This window comes from Chiloscyllium punctatum, chromosome 41 (genome assembly GCF_047496795.1).
Source record: "Chiloscyllium punctatum isolate Juve2018m chromosome 41, sChiPun1.3, whole genome shotgun sequence".
Classification (NCBI taxonomy): domain Eukaryota; kingdom Metazoa; phylum Chordata; class Chondrichthyes; order Orectolobiformes; family Hemiscylliidae; genus Chiloscyllium; species Chiloscyllium punctatum.
In genome coordinates, this window is record NC_092779.1 from 40,136,293 (window position 1) to 40,157,126 (window position 20,834).

The window sequence follows — 20,834 nt, forward strand, 5'->3', positions numbered from 1 at the left end:
AGGGAGTTTTGGAAAGGATAGGTATCAGAAGCAGATTCAATAGAAATGTCCAAGAGATATTTAGACAAACAGGCAGAGAAGAGGGGAAAATGGACAATGTGCAAGCAAATGGGATTAATTTAGAATGGCATCATGGTCAATGCAAATATGGTGGGCCTATGAGCCTGTTCTTGTGCTTACTATTCTATGTTGTCCTATTTCTAAATTTACCACTACTTCTGGGATTTAGTTATAGTCTCTCTGGTAAAGTCCAATACTAAATAACTGAATTATCCACTGTCTCCTTACTTTCCTTATTACTTCTGACTCACTTTGTACAGGAGCAATGCTCATCAACATTTTTCTTCATTAGGGATCTGTAGAAACTTAATGTTTGCATAATTCTGACAAGCTCTCACCCCAATTCTTCTCTCCTTAAATTTTTGATCATTCTTTGCTTCTTCTTCCTCTATATTCCACATGAGACTCACGTATAACGTATAACGTGATCGAGTCTTAAAGTGTCCAAGGGCAACAAATGCTTTACCATCAACAGCTACATCTCATCCAAAATTTTAAAGAAGTCACCCTCATGAATTAATATTGAGAAACAAAAAAAAAGTCTCACAAAATCACAAATCAAGAAAAAAGGCTGGTAATTTAAAATGAGGCCATTCTTTTTGAAATATTTTTCCTCTGAGCACCATCTTTAGGGATGTAATTTTACCAAGATCAAAGTTCAACATCCAACTAGATATCAAAATATAGATATTGATTGCTACTTTTTCAATTTTACCTATCTTGTTCAAAGTTGAGAATCAGTCATGTTAATGACCAGTGGAATAATAAAACAGACTTGATATTGTTTGGCTGGGTGGTGAGGGCAAGGAGAGAAAGAAAGTACAGAATTTATTCCAACACTCAGATCTCATTTGTGTTTCTACCTGTAGGAGATTGTCAAGTCACATATCAGGATTAGCTTCCAAGCCTTACAATTTTATGTTGCATGCAAAATGTTGCTTTACGATGAAGGAATGTGCAACATTTAATTCTTTTTTAGTTAGTTGTCATCAAGAAACCCTCCAGCAGCTTTATAAGAGATACTAACAATTTTTGAATAGCTAGGATAGCAGCAACAATAGATACAATAAGAATTACTATTCAAATCATTTGATTTTAGGGGGAGAATCTCTCATGTGATAACCAAATCACAGAGTATATTGTAAATCCAGGACACACCAAGTCCCCAGCACAGAGTTAGTTCCAATGGACACATTTGCAATATGTATAACCTTTTACACATGTTCAACAATACAACATCAAGTAATGATTAATTTTAATTTGTTTTTCGATTTGATATTCAATAGTGAATGGAAGAGATTTGAAAAAAGTCTAGAGATGTGCTGCTGTAGTAAGATCAAACAATCATACAATCCCATAGCGCAGAGTGTCTCCATTCGGCCCATCCAGTCTGCATTGACCTACCAAAGTGCATCCCACTCACCCACACTGCATTTTCCCTGCCTAATCCACCGAGCCGGCACATCCTGGACACCATAGTAACTTTAGCACAGACAATCCACTTAACCTGCACATCTGTGGACCGAGGGAGGAAACAGGAGCACCGAGTGGAAATCCACAGACACTGGGAGAATGGGTAAATAAAGAAATTATTATGAAGCACTCTCCTCTTAACTTCTTCACTTGCCTAAGGTGTGGTGACACTCAAGATAAATGAACACTAACTGTCTTGGTTTTAAGGAGAGAGCAGCCCTGTGGTTTGCTGGGACTAATGACGAATCAAGAATCACAGATGTACAGCATGGAAACAGATCCTTTTGACCAACTCCTCTATGCTGACCAGATATCCCAACCCAATCTAGTCCCACCTGCCAGCACCAAACCAATACCCCTCCAAATCCTTCCTATTCATATACCCATCCAGATGCTTTTTAAATGTTGCAAGTGTACCAACCTCCAACACGTCCTCTGGCAGCTCATTCCGTACACACACCACCCTCTGTGTGAAAACATTGCCCCTTAGGTCTCTCATATCTTTCCCCTCTCACCCGAAACCTGTGCCCTCTAGTTCTGGACTCCCCCACCCCAGGGAAAAGACTTTGTCTATTTATTCTATCCACATTTCTCATGATTTTATCAACCTCTTTAACGTCACCCCTCAGCCTCTGATGCTCCAGGGAAAACAGCCCTAGCTTATTCAACTTCTCCCTATAACTCAAATCCTCCAATCCTGGCAACATCCTTGTAAATCTTTTCGGAACCCTTTCAAATTTCACAACATCCTTCCGATAGGAAGGTGACCAGAATTGCATGCAGTATTCCAAAAGTGGCCTAACCAATGTCCTGTACAACCACAACATGACATCCCAACTCCTGTACTCAATACTCTTGACCAATAAAGGAAAGCATACTAACTGCCTTCTTCACTATCCTATTTACCTGCGACTCCACTTTCAAGGAGCTATGAACCCACACTCCAAGGTCTCTTTGTTCAGCAACACTCCCTAGGACCTTATCATTACATGTCTAAGTCCTGCTAAGATTTGCTTTTCCAAAATGCAGCAGCTCACATTTACCTAAGTAAACTCCATCTGCCACTCAGCCCATTGGCTCATCTGATCATAATCTGAGGTAACCCTCTTCGCTGTCCACTACACCTCCAATTTTGGTGTCATCTGCAAACTTAATAACTAAACCTCTTATGCTCACATCCAGATCATTTACATAAATGACAAAAAGTGTGGACCCAGCACCAATCCTTGTGGCTCTCCACTGGTCACAGGCCTCCAATCTGAAAAACAACACCACCACCCTCAGTCTTTGCCAGTTCTGTATCCAAATAGCTAATTCTCCCTGTATGCCATGAGATCTAACCTTGCTAACCAGTCTCCCATGGGGAACCTTGTCGAACGCCTTACTAAAGTCCATATAGATCATGTCTACTGCTCTGCCCTCAATCCTCTTGGTTACTTCAAAAAACTCAAATCAAATTTGAGAGACATAATTTCCCACGCACAAAGCCATCTTGACTATCCCTAATCAGTCCTTGCCTTTCCAAGCATGTGTAAATCCTGTCCCTCAGGATTCCCTCCAACAACGTGCCCACCACTGACGTCAGACTCACTGGTCTATAGTTCCCTGGCTTGTCCTTACCACCTTTTTTAAACAGTGGCACCATGATAGCCAACCTCCAGTCTTGCGGCATCTTACCTGTGACTATTGATAATACAAATGTCTCAGCAAGAGGCCCAGTAATCACTTCCCTAGCTTCCCACAGTTCTTGCGTACAACTTGTCAGATTCTGGGGATTTATCCACTTGTGTTTCAAGACATTCAGCACTTCCTCCTCTGTAATATGGACATTTTTCAAGACATCACCATCTATCTCCCTACATTCTATACCTTGTGCATTCTTTTCCACAGTTAAACACTGATGCAAAATACTCATTTAGTACCTTCCCTATCTCCTGCAGCTCCACACAAATGCAACCTTGCTGATATTTGAGAGGCCCTATTCTCTCCCTAGTTACCCTTTCATCCTTCATGTATTAATAAAAACCCTTTGGATTCTCCTTAACTATCCGCCAGAGCTCTCATGTCCCCTCCTGAATTTCCTCTTCAGTATACTCCTACTGCCTTTACACTCAAGACTCACTCAATCTATCCTGTCTATACCCTATATATGCTTCCTTCTTTTTCTTAATTCAACCCTCAATTTCTCTAGTCATCCTCTATAACCAACCTTTCCTTTCCCCCCCCCTAACAGGAATATACTTTCTCTGGACTCTCATTATCTCATTTCTGAAGGCTTCCCATTTTCCAACCGTCCCTTTACCTGCAAACATCTGCCCCCCAACCAGCTTTCGAAAGTTCTTGCCTAATACTGTCAAAATTGGCCTCTCTCTAATTTAGAACTTCAACTTTCAGATCTGGTCTATTTTTTCCATCACTATTTTAAAACTAATAAAATTATGGTCGCTGGCCTCAAAGTGCTCCCCCAGTGACACCTCAGTCAGTCAGTCATCGGCCCTGCTTTATTTCCCAAGAATAGGTCAAGTTTTGCACACTCTAGTCAGTACATCCACATACAGAATCAGAATTTTTTTTGTACACACAAATTCCTTTCCATTTAAACCTTTAACACTATGGCAGTCCCCTACCATAGCCACCCTATTAATCTTACAGATAATGGAGATCTCCTTACAAATTTGTTTCTTAATTTCCCTCTGACTACTAGGAAGTCTATAATACAATCCCAATAAGGTGATCATCCCTTTCTTATTTCAGTTCCACCCAAATAACTTCTCTGGATGTATTTTCAGGAATATCCTCCCTCAGCACAGCTGTAATGCTATCCCTTATCAAAAAGGCCACTCCCCCTCCTCTCTTGCCTCCCTTTCTGTCCTTCCTGTCACATTTGTATCCTCAAAGATTAAGCTGCCAATCCTGTCCACTCCTGAGCCATGTTTCCGTAATTGCTCCAATATCCCAGTCCCATGTTCCTAACCTTGCCCTGAGTTCATCTGCCTTCCCGGTTAGGTCCCTTGCATTGAAATAAATGCAGTTTAATTTATCAGTCCTACCTTGTTCTCTGCTTTGTCCGTTTGGCTCACTTCTGTTCTCAACTGTACCAGTCTCAAATTGATCTCTTTCCTCACTATCTACCTGGGTCCCAACCCCCCACCTTACCAGTTTAAATCCTCTCAAGCAGCTCTAGCAAGTCTCCCTGCCAGTATATTAGTCCCCTTCCAATTTAGATGCAATCCAACCTTCTAGTACAGGTCATTTATACTCTACATCTTTACCAGAATTGTAGATTATTACTGAGACATGGGTTAAAATCTCACCATAAGCAGTGGTGAAATTCAAATTTCTGGTATATGAGAAAAAAGACTTCCAGAGTCCTTCATGATGATATCAGCTGGTGAGAAATTGAACCCACGCTGATGGCATCACTCCATTACGGATCAGCCATTTGCCAAGTGAGCTAACTGACTCTACATTGGGGTGGCGGGGTGGCACGGTGGTTAGCATCGCTGCCTTATAGTGCTAGGGACCCGGGTTCAATTCCCGACTCGGGCAACTGTCTGTGTGGTGCTTACACATTTTGTGTGGGTTTCCTCCGGGTGCTCCGGTTTCCTCCCACAGTCCATGGTGTGCAGGTTAGGTGAATTGGCCATGCTAAATTGCCCATAGTGTTAGGTGCATTAGTCAAGGGTAAATGTAGGAGAATGGGTTTGGGTGGGTTGCTCTTCGGAGGGTCGTTGTGGACTCATTGGGCCGAAGGGCCTGTTTCCACACTGTAGGGAATCTAGTCTAATCTAATCATTACTAGTCCACTGATACAATGGCAGCATGGCTGTGGTTAGCACTGCTGTCTCACAGTGCTAGGGATGCTGATTCGATTCCATCCTTGGGAAACTGTCTGCCAGGAGTATTCACAATTTTCCAGTGTTTGTGGTGGTTTCAAGCAGGTGCATCAGTTTCTTCCCACAGTCCAAAGATGTGCAGGTTAGGTGGTGGTTTGGTAATGCTAAATAGAAAGCCTTAATGTGCAGGCTACGTGCATCAGTCATATGAAATACAGGGATAGGGTAGGGAGTCTGGGTGGGATGCTCTTCGGAGGGTCAGTGCAGACTTTGATGGATTGAATGACCTCTTTCTACACTCTAGGGATTCTAGGATGCTTTGACATTACTGCTAGTCTCAGTCACGTGACCATGAAAGCTCAGATTGTTGTAAAAACCCATTTACTAAGAACCTAATCTGACATCCTTGAACTGTCGTCTCAACTAGAACACAAAGTTGTTGACTCTTAACTTTCCTCTGAAATTCTGGCATCCACTCAGTTCAAGGGCAATTAGCGATGGACAAAGGACACAGGCCTTCACAATACACACATCCCACACAATTGCAAAGGAACTGGAGTTGCTCCCTGGGCTCAAAAATGGCCAGACTCTATGAAGTGGAGCAAGAAATAAATTCTCTATTGTTAGAAATAAATTTAACAATCCTTGTTAATCATATCTCCTTTAACAAAGGCAAAACAGAGGAATGGTACTCTAAATAAATCTGTGCCAGAAACAAGCCTGGAAAAGCCAAGTGAAAATTGAGAGGCAGCCCTTGCATCTAATTAGTGAAAAAGGCACAGCTAGATTGAGAGACAGACAGGAACAGCATGCATGAAATAGAACAGACACTGTAATGTGGAAGGAGGATGCTGGTAAATTCTTTTTTGGATCAATAAAAGGAAAGAGAACATTGCAGGTCTTAAAGATTTAAGAAGATGCTGCCAAAAGTGGGCCTTGCCAGGAGGAGAGAGTTTGGAGATATCCAGTCTGAGTGGACTGACTTTCAAGGAACAAAATTGAAACCTGACAGCAGGAAGCAGCAAAGCTTATTGATACCTTGGAACATATTCTGCAATTGTGCATATTTACCAGAAGTACAGTGGGGTAATGTGTAAAAAAAATTGGAATCAGACCATTTGAAAAAGCTATTTCCAAACAGGTAAAAGAGGAGGTCATCACTCAAGAATTAATCTTTGAGGGAATTCAGCTACTTTAATCTGAGAAGAGGTGAAACAATTGATGCACACACTGTCCAATACACAAAAGTTGAACGAAGCTAAGTCAGCTGCATTGAGGAACAACAAAAGGCCAGCAATGAAGGAGCACAGCATTCTTACCTTCAAATGAAATGTTAACAACAGGAGGGCAGTGGAGGGGAGGTGAGGGTTATGTGCTTTTAGAACTTTAAATGGAGGTATTTTGGTGCCACAATGGTAGGAGAGAGATTCATATAGGCAAAATCTGAAACTGTTCAAACTATTTCATTTCTGGATGATGCTTCCAAATATCAATCAAATCAGGAAGTGAACAGAGACTAAAAAAGGAAACAGGACAGAGGTTAGAGGGTAATCAGAAAAATTGCACTTGGCTGCTGTTTGGCATTTTGTGTCGAGACTTCCTTCAATGTTTTTAAAATTGGTCACAATCCGCCATTTATATAGAGATAAAAAGACATACATTGGACAAGAAATTGACAGTTAATACATTTTCTTACCCCCAACCTCCAGAATGGTTGTTGCCAAGTCAAGCCTGTAAAAATGAAAATCAGGTTTCTTTTAAATTAAAGGCAAGATGCTTCTCATACTCAAAGTATTTTTACATCTGGAAGTAGTTAAGACTACACAGTTGGACACCTTCAATTTGCCTCAACTTGCACTTGTGTCCTCAAAAAGCACACCTCAGTATCATGTGAGCTGGACAACTTTCTTTAAATATTGACTTGGACATCAAGAGAGTTTATTTGATGATCTACACCAATTTTTTTTTAAGCTAGCTGATGAAACACTCATCTCAATTTGGATTCCATTTGAAAGCTTTGCCCCAATTTAGGATCAAATGGTGCACCATAAAACTCTGAAGAGTTTCAAATCTGGTCACAAAAATACATTTTTAAATGACTAAAATCAAGTTTATTTGCAAGAACGAGGAACTGGAGCAGGCTGTTCAGCTGGTCGAGCCGACTCTAACATTCAATAGGATCATGGCTAATCCGTCTCGCCTCACATCCACTTTCCTGCCTTTCTTCATAACCGTCAATTCCTCTACTCAAGGATCTATCTTAGCCTTCAATATACATTGTTTAAAAAAAAAGTCACAACAGGCTTATTTGCAAGTACAAGCTTTCGGAGCACTGTTCCTTCATCAAGCAGCTAGCTGGACAGGATCATAGGACACAGAACTTATAGTAAAAGATCAAAATGTGTTATACAACTGATGAGATATATTGAACAAACCTAGATTGCTGTTAATTTTTTAAACACAACCTGCATCTCCATTCTCCGATTGATTAACATGTAAATCCCAGAACTTCTCTCAAGGAGACAGTTCTAAGATAACTTATGGTTGTATCAGTATAAATTCACCCCATATAGACGTGTGTACATGACAGAATGTGTGTATAATGCAGTGGGGTCACCTGTAGCATGACATGAACCCACAATCCCAGTTGAGGATGGCCTTTGGGTTCATGTCATGCTGCAGCTGGCCCCACTGCACTATACACTCACACAAACAAACAAACACTCCCACACCCTCTCTCATACGTGTACAGAGTCTCTCAGACACATGCACTTGCACCACCCCATCACAGACATATATTCCATCACACTTGTGTGCACACACCCACCTGCACACTCACGTTGACAGGCACACACGCACAAGTCTATGAGGTGAATTTGCATTTGTAGGTGCATTCTATTTTGTTCAAAAAGCATACATACAATCTGTAGGCAGTGAATTTGATATTTATAAATTCCTACTTTGGAAATGGAACCAGTCTGACTCAAGGTTGGGATACAGACAGACAGTTATTGCCTCTAACCTCACACCTTGAATGCACTGAGCTGAGATGAAACTTTTAGTATATGATAAAACCTTGATATTTCAGGACTGTGACTTGAGAGAAGTTCTGTGATTTACATATTAATCAATCAAAACCTGCTTCTGCATTCTAAGTGATTAAAGACTTAACAGCAATCTAGGTTTATTCAATACATTGCATCAGTTGTCTGACACTTTGATCTTTCACTATAAATTCTGTGTCCTGTGAACCTGCCCTGCTCGTTACCTGACAAAGGAGCAGCGCTCCAAGAGCTTGTGCTTTCAAATAAACCTGTTGGTCTATAATCATGTGCTCTGGGATTTTTAAACTTTGTCCATCCCAGTCGAACATTTACAGCTCTGCATCTTCAATATACAGAAGGACTCTGCCACCACAGCCTTCCATGAAGAGGAGTTTCAAAGACTCTCAACCCAGAGAAGGAATTCCTCCCAATCAGAGTCTTAAATTGGCTTTCATCAGACTGTGCTCTTTGGTCCTAGGCTGGCCCGAGTGTAAACATCTTCGAGTATTTGCTTGGTCAAGTCACTTAAGAATCCTGTACATTCCAATGAGATCACCTCTCATTCTTCTAAACTCTGAGTAGAATCCCAACCTGTTTAACCTTTGCTTATGGATAATCTTTCCATACCACAGGTCAACCAAGTGAACCTTCTCTGAACTGCCTCCAATCAAACTAAACTTCCTGAAGGGGACCAAAACTGTTCACAGTACTTCAGCTGTGGTCTCATTGCAACTACACAGGTTCTGATGACACTTCCCTATCCGAACCATTTGTGCTGTTTTGGAGTATACATTAGAGATCAGGGCAATTGTTTTAAAGATAGTTTCTAAAGTGAAAAAATAAAACCAGAACAGCTATGTTTAACTTGTGGAGACCACATTGATATCATGTTTCAAATATTTACCAGAGTTCAACTCAGTACAAAACAAAAAGAGGCAGTAGTTGCTAGAAAAAACCCAAATGGTCAGCTAAGCTAGATTTCATTATCCAATTTGATTTGTTCAGAACTACAAGCAGCTGCAATCATAAAATCAAACCAAGACAAGTTATGATTGAATAGAAAGAGGCCTTTGATTACTAATGCCATAGGCCACTTGCATCACCTCCACTCGACAATTTCACTTCATTTAATCCAACCAGATCTCCCATCATGCATTTATTGAACTCCCTTCAAAATTAATCTGGAATAATTAGCAGAAGTATTTCTTTTGTTAATATCCCCTGGGATAAATTAGTTTGGGTGAAGGGTAATGGAGACTAGAATAAAGAGGAGAGCACGAGTGAGACAGAGGCTGAAGTAAGCAGACTTGGAGCCACACAAAATTTATCAGCAAATCACCAGGCTTATCACATTATGCCAGCTCTGAACAACTCCCACATCACTTCAACCCTTCAGAACAGCATTTGAAGCTCAAGGATACCTGCAACTTGCACGTTTCTGGTTGGTGGATTTATCCATGGGGACAGAAACACACTTCATGGATTTACATAAGAGGAATCACATAGCATTCATTTTACTGCATACTCGGTGGCAGTTAGCCTCTACTTCACATTGAAGTGAGAGTGCACTAAGCAAGCATCAACTCACAGGCTTTGTGTTGCTTGCACTTCTTCCTTAGCACACAGAGGGAATGGCCAAGAGCTTGGATTAAAGCCTCTGAACAGTGCACACGTGTCTGTGTTTCTACGTGATGACATCATACTATATCAATGTCACACCAACATCATATGCTAGCTGCTTGTAGTACAAACACTGCACAAATGTCATGCAAAATGCAATACAGGAAAGTTGTAGGAAAGCTGTCCTTAATGCAGTGAAGGAGAACTACTGTCAGACAAGGAGCTTGGCCACATACAGTCCAGAACTTAGTCCTGCAGGCCAATGTAGAGAATACAGGTAGGTGGGTTAGGTGCTGTTCAGCCATCTCTCTGGGGAAGGTGTGGGGTTGGCATGGTCAGTCCTGGGGAATAGTCTACAGCAGGAGTTATCAAGGGCATGGTGCATGGAGTCCTGGGGAAAGCAGCAACTTGTGTTTTGGTTTCATTATATTGGCTGTGAAGGAAGGATGGCAGCAATGGGGACAACTGTAGCCAGGCAACTCTAAGGGGTGGGTGGTTTCAAACAGATTACAGTAACACCTGAACTTCAGTCTCTGTAGAGGATGTAGGGCTATGGGAAGCATGGGAATCTCATCAGCTCAAGAGAGTAAACTAGGTATGTTCATTATTATTTAAAGAGGCTCAAAAGATTTTAGGGGAGTTGGAGGGAGGTAGAAAATTAATATGACCCACAAAGACAGCAACAACACAAGAGGGTGTCAGGGGATTCATGCATCAACAAATAGAACATGCAAATCACACAAAAAAAAAGTTAGAGTAATGTTGAATTTTTGATCTGACATTTGTTTACTCATTTCTGGGATATGGGCATTGCTGGCTAGTCACATTCTTTGTCCATCCTGATTTGTCCTTGAGGCGGTGGTAGTGGTGACCCATCTTCTTGAACCACGACAGTCTTCTGCGGTAGGTTGACCCACAATGCCATTTGGGATGCAACCAAGACTTTTGACCCAGCAGCAATGTCCGTCATGTGGGCTGCTTTGCTCTGGATGGTGCCAAGCTTTTAGAGTGTTGCTGGAACTGCTCTCATCCAGGCAAGTGGGGAGCATTCCATCACACTCCTGACTTGTACCTTGTAGATGGTGGATAGGTTGAGGAGTTACTCACCACAGCATCCCTAACATACGACTTGCTCTTGTAGTGAATTCAGTTGAACTTCTGGTCAATGGTAACCCCCAGGATATTGATAGTGGGGGGAATTAGTGACGACAACACCACAAGGAGCAGTATTTAGTCGGTTTAGAATTAATGAGAAACAGACACTTGGCAACACAATCTGATGTTGGGCCCACATCCCTCTAAACAGTTCTTATTCATGTACTCATCCAAATGGCTTCACAAATTTATTCAGATCTTTTGAGAATATAATAAGCAGCATGGATTTAAAAAAAAGGAAATTTGTGAATAGTTCTGATGAAGAACCACCAGAGTCAAAATATTAACTCTACTTTCTCCCTATGGATGCTCCCAGACCAGAGTTTCTCTAGAAATTTGTTTTAGATCTCCAGCATTCACAGCTCTTCATTCTATCTAATTAGTAGATAGCATTTGGATTTCCAAAAGACACAAGGGGTCACATGAAGTCATTACGGTACAAGACAGAAGAGCTCATAGTAGTGGAGTGATATACAAGAACAGCTAGCAAAGATTAGGGTAAATAGGTCAATTTTAGTTCAGCAACTGTAAGCCTGAGTGTACAAGGTCAATGCTGTGCCCTCAATGATTAACACATTGTAACAGATTGTTAATGAACTGGACAAAGGAACTTTCGCCAAATTTGAGATAGTATAAAAAACTGTGAAGAGTACACAAACTTTTGCAAAAGACTATAAGGATACACCAGTTGGGTAGACAAAAATTTGGCAGATGAAGTATACTGTGGAAAAGTGAGGTTGACCACTTTGGCAGAAAACTATTTGGGCAAAAGCACTTCATCAGGAATTTCCTGAAGGGCTATTGCCTAAAAATGTCGATTTTGCAGCTCCTCGGATGCTGTCTGACCAGCTCTGCTTTTCCAGCACCACACTTGTGACTCTAATCTCCAGCATCTGCAGTCCTCACTTTTGCCTAGGCTGTAGAATATTGGAGGACAGAGGGTGCCCCATATAAAAGGTACAGGAAGTAATTAAGGAGACAAATAGACTATTGGCTCATATCACAAGGGACAATGGGGAAAAAAGTGGGGAAGTCTGGCTAGAACTATATAGGACATTGGCGATATCTTGAGTTGTGTGCAGGTTTGGGTCAGAGAATGCTCAGTAAACTGGTTGCAGGAAAGCAGGTATTGGCCAATGTGGAAGCAATGAACAGGTTGGGTCTACACTAACTGGAGTTAAGGATAACTATCTTAAATGAGGATCCTTTTAAAGAGCTTGGCAAGATAAATGATGACAGGAGGTCTACACATCAGGAAATCCTAACTTGGGGATAGAGTTTTAAAGTTTGGAATTTTTTCCTCTTTGAGCATCATTAATCTTTGGAATTCTTCAGAGAGCAATGGAGATGGTGGTCATTGAAAAAATGGTGGGATTTGTTTTTCTTTTGATTAATAAAGGAGTCAAGAGTTTATGGGTAGGGGGCTGGGGAATGGTGTGGTGGAAGTGGAAAAGAACAGAACACTTTAAAGAATCATTCATGGTCTTCCTGAATAGAGAAATAGGCCAAACATGCAACTTCTGTTCCTATTGCTGATGTACTAGATAGTAAGAAATTAAACATGCAAGTTACAACTCCTTGAAAAATCCCATTTTTATGATCCAGTTTCTTTCCTAAATCTCCAACTCCAGAAACACCTGCCAAACAGCAAAGGTGGCGCTCAGTGCAAAAGGATTAAGCATATTCCAGTCATCTGCAGCCATATATGCCAATGGATGATTCATTTCAGTTTCCTCCGAAAGGTCCCCAGCATCACAGATACCAATCTTTAGTCAATTCAATTTACTCCACAATGCCATGAAGAAATGACTAAAGGCATTGGATACTGCAAAGTCTATGGGCCTTCACAACATCCCAGTAATTATACTTAAGGCCACACTACCATACATCAGGAGCATTTCCGAACTGACTGCCAGACTACTGTGACCACTAGGACTCATAACAGCACACAAACCAACAGCCACGCTCAGACAACAACTCACCAGAACGAAGGACCCGATACCCAGCATGAGCAAAACCAATGTAGTGTACAAAATCCCATGCAAGGATTGCACAAAACACTACATAGGACAAACAGGAAGACAGCTAACGATCCGTATCCATGAACACCAACTAGCCATGAAACGACACGACCAACTATCCTTAGTAGCCACACAGATGACAAGCAACATGAATTCGACTGGGTCAACACTACCATTATAAGGCAAGCCAAACAGAACAGCCAGAGAATTCCTAGAGGCATGGCACTCATCCACAGATTCTATCAACAAACACATCGACCTGGACCCAATATACCGGCCACTACAGCGGACAGCTCGAACTGACAACTGGAAGCGGCAGAGACAGGCCACTATAAATGCCGGAGGAAACAGCACAGAAGCGCTTCACAGGAGGCTCCCAAGCACTGAGGATGTCACCTAGACAGGGGACAAATTCCCAGCTCAGCAAACAGAACCACAACAACGAGCACCCGAGCTACAAATCTTCTCCCAAACCTTGAACTTAAGATTAGAACTGTACTCCAAAACCAGCCATACCTCTAGCCAAGTTCTTCCAGTACAACTGAAGCAGGGACATTTACCTTACAATTTGGAGAATTATCCAGGCATGTCCTGTCCACAAAAAGCAATAAAATCTGCAAATTATCCCCCTAGTCTCCTCTTGACTATAAGCGAGATGTATATGGCTTATGCTATCAAGTGGTACTTAGACACCAATAATATGTTCACTAAAGCTTAGATTGGGTTGTGTCAGGGCCATTCAGCTCCTGATGTCATGACAGTCTTCATATAAAGATGGTCAAAATAGCTCAACCTCAGATGAGGGGAGGTGATAGCCAGCACCCTTGACATTTATGGCAGCATTTCAACATAGAATTATATAATACAGGAAGAGAAAAATCATCACTGGTTGGAATCATAACCATCTTCCTTTTGTAATAGGTACGATTTTTGGAAGCCATTCAACTCATTGCAGTCCCAGGACATCACTGCTGAAGTTCCTCAGGGTGGCGACTTCAGGCCAACTACCCTAAACAGATCCAGTTTTCCTCTGAAGTCAAAAGCGAAGTATTGGATTTGTGTTTGCACAATGGCCAGTACTGTTTGCAACTCCTCAGATACTGAAGCTGTCCCATGTTCATATAAAACAGTACCTGTTTGATTTGGAAGTAGCAAGTAACATTCATGCAAACTAGTGACAGGCAATGACCATCACTCCTTAACATTCAGCAAGAATAGCATCACCAATTCCCTCACTCCCAATATTCTGAGTATTAACCCAACTAGAAATTCAACTAGACGTGCTCACATAATTTTAGGTAGCCAAACAGCAGCTAAGAGATTGGGAATCCTGAGGGGGGTAATTCACCTCTTGACTCCCAAAACCTGTCATCTACAAGGCACAAAACAGGAGTGTGATGGAATATCTCCACTTGATTAAAAATGAAATGAATGCAGCTCCAACACCATCCAGGACAGAGCTGTTAACTTTATCAACAGCCCATCCAACATTTCAAACTTTCATCCTTCATCTAATTACACCAGGAGCAGGTATACCCTATACAAGATACACTGCAATGCACTTCGGTTCCAGTAAGAGCATATTCCAAAACAGTAACCTTTATCGTCTACAAGGACAAAAGCCGTATTCACATGGAAACACCATCCTGCAGGGAACATATAAAACATGCATTGGTGATGCTACCAAATACTAATCATTACTCCTAGCTTAGAGCAAGCTCTTAAATAAGAACTGAATGCCATCTTTGTGGCCACAGACAGAGGGTAAATATCAGATAGAACATGATTGATAATTAGTGCCAAGAAATCTCTTCAAATTGACACACGTGGTTGCATTGTCACGTTTAAGAGATCACCATCAGTATCATAGATTCAGTTTAGGGTTTGAATTTAAAGTCTTAACAATTGAGGGCCCTCCCAAATGAGGACATTTGATAATTGTACATGACACACAAATAAACCTAGCATGATCTCTTAAATGTACTTACATTAGACTTTTTGCTTCCTCAGATAGGTGAAATTTTATTTTCCCTTCACGGGAGATTAAGTCAAGCATGGAGTTAAAGGTTCTTATGGCCTAAATAGGGTTACAGAGAAACAAAAAAAAATATTGTTATTTGCTTTATAGTTTATGGGAAAATAATTACCTGAAAGGTATGATACCTACCTCTAGGCGTACAGAAATTTTAAGACGAAAATCAGTCACCCCATGTCCTAATTGCAACACAAATGTGTCCATCAGTTGAGTCCTGCCTATTAGAACAAAAGCAAGTAACAAGTTGCCAAAGTTTTAAGTGTCACTTCCAATTTCTAGTTATCTGTACATTGGAGAAAGTTTCAATTATCAATAGCTCGTGTGTCATGGTCATACACAGAAATTTTACCCAATCATTGTAGCATTCATTTAGTGACCAAAATCCACAGTATTCCCATCCAATATTTTGTCACCAAATCTCAGGCACTTTTGCCTGCCTGATCATGACAGTGACTTCAGTGTTGACAGATAGGAACAAGATGAATAATTTAGTTGACATTCAACCATCTTAGGTAAACATCACTATCTTCACTAGTGTCAGACACACTGTCTGCTTTGAAACACCAAAAACATCTCCACTCAGAGATAAAAATCTATCTCACATCAGAAAGCTAGATTTGTGGAGAGCTCCTTTTATTTTACTTTGAACCTCAAGTAAAACGAGAAGTTGTTAAGAAAAAAAACATTCTACTATAAAACAACAATTACTTTTCAATAAAGGTTGGACAGCAAGCTTTGTTAGATTTGGAAATAAGTTATTGAAATATTACACAAGTGTAGAAAGCATGCAACAGAAATTAGCTGTGCAAAATGTCTCTCAGTACCAACAGATGCAAACAGTTCACATGATGCAAACTCCATTGGAAAAGTGGTACAGATTTATGTTCTGTTTGAAGCAGGAGACTTGCAATTATAAAAAGGAAACTTTTAAAAAAAATTATTGGCTAGCATTTATTGCCCATCCCTAGTTGCCCTTGAGGTGGTGTTGGGGAGCTGTCTTCTTGAACTGTTACAGTCCATTTTCTGAGAGTTGAGCCACAATGCCATTTGAGAGGGAATTCCGAGATTTTGACCCAGTGGCAGTGAAGGAACGGTAATAGTCTTCCAAAATCAGGGTGGTGAATCATCTGGAGGGGAACTTACGGCTGCCCTTGTCCTTCTAGATGGAAGTGGTCATAGGTACAAAAAAAAGGGGCTGTCTGAGACTCTGGTAAGTTTCTGCAGTACATCTTGTAGATAGTACACACTGCTGCTACTGAGCATCAGAAGTGGAGGGAGTGGATGCTTATGATATAATGCCAATCATGCAAAGTTAAAAATGACAACATCAGGTTATAGTCCAACAGGTTTTAATTGGAAGCACACTAGCTTTCGAAGCATCACTCCTTCATCAGGTGATAGTAGCACTCCACAACCACCTGAAGGAGCGACGCTCCGAAAGCTAGTTCTTCCAATTAAACCTGTTGCTGCATGATTTTTAACTTTGTACACCCCAGTCCAACACTGGCATCCCCAAATCATGCCAATCATGCAGGCTTCTTTGCCCTGGATAGTGTCAAGGTTCGAATGTTGCTAGAGCTGCACTCACCCAGGCAAGTGGGGAGTTTCCATCACACTCCTGACTTGTGCCTTATAGTGGACAGACTTTGGGGAGCCAGGTGGCGAGTTACTCACCACAGTATTCCAAGCCTTGGACCTGCTGTTGTATCCACACAGTGTTTATATAGAGTCCGATGCACAGCAAAGAAACAGACTCTTTGGTCTAACTCATCCATGCCGACCAGATATCCCAACCCAGTTGTGGTTCTGTTCGCTGAGCTGGGAATTTGTGTTGCAGACATTTCGTCCCCTGTCTAGGTGACATCCTCAGTGCTTGGGAGCCTCCTGTGAAGCGCTTCTGTGATGATGCCTCCGGCATTTATAGTGATTTGTATCTGCCGTTTCCGGTTGTCAGTTCCAGCTGTTCGCTGCAGTGGCCGGTATATTGGGTCCATGTCGATGTGCTTATTGATTGAATCTGTGGATGAGTGCCATGCCTCTAGGAATTTCCTGGCTGTTCTCTGTTTGGCTTGTCCTATAATAGTAGTGTTGTCCCAGTCAAATTAATGTTGCTTGTCATCGGAGTGTGTGGCTACTAAGGATAGTGGTCATGTCGTTTCGTGGCTAGGTGGTGTTCATGGATGTCTTCCGGTTTGTCCTATGTAGTGTTTGGTGCAGTCCTTGCACGGGATTTTGTACACTACATTGGTTTTGCTCATGCTGGGTATTGGGTCCTTCGTCCTGGTGAGTTGTTGTCTGAGAGTGGTTTGTGTGCTGTTACGAGTCCTAATGGTCGCAGTAGTCTGGCTGTCAGTTCAGAAATGTTTTTGATGTATGGTAGTGTGGCTAGTCCTTTGGGTTGTGGCATGACCTCGTTCCGTTGCCTTTCTCTTAGGCATCTGTTGATGAAATTGCGCGGGTATCAGTTTTTGGCGAATACATTGTATAGGTGTTCTTCTTCCTCTTTTTGCAGTTCTGGTGTACTGCAGTGTGTTGTGGCCCTTTTGAACAGTGTCTTGATGCAACTTCTTTTGTGTGTGTTGGGGTGGTTGCTTTTGTAGTTCAGGACTTGGTCTGTGTGCGTGGCTTTCCTGTATACCTTTGTGGCTATTATAAGACAAGCCAAACAGAGAACAGCCAGGGAATTCCTAGAGGCATGGCATTCATCCACAGATTCAATCAATAAGCACATCGACCTGGACCCAATATACCGGCCACTGCAGCGGACAGCTGGAACTGACAACCGGAAGCGGCAGATACAAATCACTATAAATGCCGGAGGAAACATCACAGAAGCGCTTCACAGGAGGCTCCCAAGCACTGAGGATGTCACCTAGACAGACGACAAAATGTCTACAACACAAATTCCCAGCTCAGCGAACAGAACCACAACAACAAGCACCTGAACTACAAATCTTCTCACAAACGTTGAATATCCCAACCCAATCTAGTCCCACCTGCCAGCACCCAGCCCATATACCTTCAAACCCTTCCTATTCATATACCCATCCAATTGCCTTTTAAATGTTGCAATTGTACTGGCTTCCACCACTTCTGGCAGCTCATTCCATAGATGTACCACCCTCCGCACAAAAACATCGCCCCTTGGGTCTCTTTTATATCTTTTCCCTCTCACCCTAAACTTATGCCCTCTAGTTCTCTCCCCCACCCCAGGGAAAAGACTTTGTCTATTTATCCTATCCACACCCCTTATGATTTTATAAACCTCTGTAAAGGTCACCCATCAGCCTCTATATGGTGAGTTCAGTTGAGTTTCTGGTCCATGATAACACCCAAAATATTGATAGAGAGGGTATGGGGCGATTCAGTGATGACACCATTCAATGTCAACGATCAGTGTTTAGATAGAGTCTAATTGGTAATGGTCATAACCTGGCATTTATCTGGCATGAATGTTACTTGCCACTTGTCAGCTCAAGCCTAGAGCTTGTCTTTATCTTGTTGCATTTTATATATTTAAAACATTTATATAGCTTTGTTCAACAGTCTCAAGATATAGAACATAGAACATAGAACATAGAACAATACAGCACAGAACAGGCCCTTCGGCCCACGATGTTGTGCCGAACTTCTATCCTAGATTAAGCACCCATCCATGTACCTATCCAAATGCCGCTTAAAGGTCGCCAATGAATCTGACTCTACCACTCCCACGGGCAGCGCATTCCATGCCCCCACCACTCTCTGGGTGAAGAACCCACCCCTGACATCTCCCCTATACCTTCCACCCTTCACCTTAAATTTATGTCCTAAAGCAATTTGTAACTAAAAACAATTTTGACATGGTGCTGTTATGCAGACATGCTGATTGGTAATTTGGACCTAGGAGCTTCCTATATGAAAATGTGAAGGAAACAAATGATTAGTTCATTGTGACGTCCATTGAGAGCTACATTTTCACCAGGATTCTAGGAAATCCCATGATCTTTTTATGGATCCTTTTGCAGCCAATGGGATCAAAACTTTAACACCTCATCCAAAGGGCGATGCAGTACAGGATTATTCCTTTAAAATTGTACTCCAAAGTGCTAGTTTGGATTATTTGCTCACAATTGAAAAATTAGAGTCAACATCTTTCTGCTTTAGAAGATTGATAAGCACTGGACTAAGGCTGGTAAAATGTATTTCAAGTATATGACAATATTCAAGCTCAACATAAAAGAATAAATCGAATACATTTTCTGAAATTTTAGCTCTTTTCCATCACAGGGATACATTTCATACAATAGAATGCTAAAATGGTTCTGACATAGATTGCCATAAATCAAGTAAATGGTCCAAAGAGAACAAAAACTGAAAATACTCAACAGATCTTTCAGCATTGCAGACAGAATTGATGTTTCACATTGACTTCATGGTTTCCAAAACAAGACTGTTCTCCTGAAAAATTAACTCTTACTCTTCCCAGACGCTGTAAATCAAAGCACTTTCAGTATTGTCTATTGATATTTCAGACTGCATTACTTCTGTAAGTAAATCATTTTGATCTGAAGGGTAGCAATCTTACCTTCACTACTGCATTTGCATATTGCCTGAGAAACCAAAAAGAAAATGCAATGATTGCACAAATTTCAAGATGTAATAGAGAAAACTGAAATGAACTTTTAGCAACAGAATCATACCTACCAAAACAGCATCAAACATGTCTTCAATAAGAGTCATAAGTGCTTCGCTAGATTTTAGTTCTGTAGTTTTCATAAATTCAGTTGCTCGTTCAAACCAGAGGAGCATGTAAAACAAATAAAATTCGTTTCCAAAATATTTTATTTCCTGGTAATTCTTCTCAAAAACAAACAACAATTCTGGGTACATTTAGCTGCAGTTATTAGTAAGGTGGCATAAATTGGGCCTTTGATCATTTCTACATAATGGGAAATGATTTGTAAAAAGTAGTCCTTAGGTGATTCCTTCTTAAATTAGCAAATTATCATACTTTGTGTATTTGTAAAAATTTAAACTTTTTTGGTTGACCATCCCAGAAGTACTTGCAGAATTAATCTCAGTTCTTTTGACATTAAAAATATAGGCTGATAATTCAGCTAAAATGCTCAATCCGATATAATTTGACTCAACTTGCTGACTTTGTCCAGCAACTTTATTTCCCCGCACATTCCCCCACCCCCTAGATTTCCAGCATGTATAAGCTTTTGCTTTGAAATGAAACTCTCATTCATGTGTTTGTGGGTGCTACTGTCGAGACCAGCATTCATTGTTCATCTCTAATTGTTCAGAAGGCAATGAAAAGTCAACTATTTTGCTGTGGGTCTGGAGTCACATATGGGCCAGACTAGATGATAAGGACAGCAGTTTCTTCCCTATTCCTACATTGAAGTTGTTCTGCTATTACTCTACAACTGCTCTAATCTTTTATTTTTTACCATTAATACTTCTGTTTTAGCTCTGACAACGTATTTGCCAAAACACATTGCCACAGAAGCAACTCATTCCTTAGTGACAGACTCTAGTTTGGACTCTGATTCCAACTGAAGTTTCATCCTTCATTTGTCAAATCCAGTCAAGATTTAAAGCT

General features: G+C 41.1%; 1 protein-coding gene across 1 annotated transcript in view; it reads right to left on the reverse strand.

The window, feature by feature from the left end:
- The window catches only part of LOC140465108 (synaptonemal complex protein 2-like), a 243,739-nt gene extending 223,623 nt beyond the window's left edge, over nucleotides 1-20,116 (reverse strand). The window contains exons 1-5 of the mRNA XM_072560975.1: nucleotides 19,931-20,116; nucleotides 19,812-19,836; nucleotides 15,377-15,462; nucleotides 15,198-15,286; nucleotides 7,066-7,100 (exon numbers count right to left, since the gene is read on the reverse strand). Of these exons, the coding sequence (XP_072417076.1) occupies nucleotides 7,066-7,100; nucleotides 15,198-15,286; nucleotides 15,377-15,462; nucleotides 19,812-19,836; nucleotides 19,931-20,116 (421 nt within the window). The remainder of the gene's footprint in view (nucleotides 1-7,065; nucleotides 7,101-15,197; nucleotides 15,287-15,376; nucleotides 15,463-19,811; nucleotides 19,837-19,930) is intronic.
- Nucleotides 20,117-20,834: the final 718 nt, after the last annotated feature.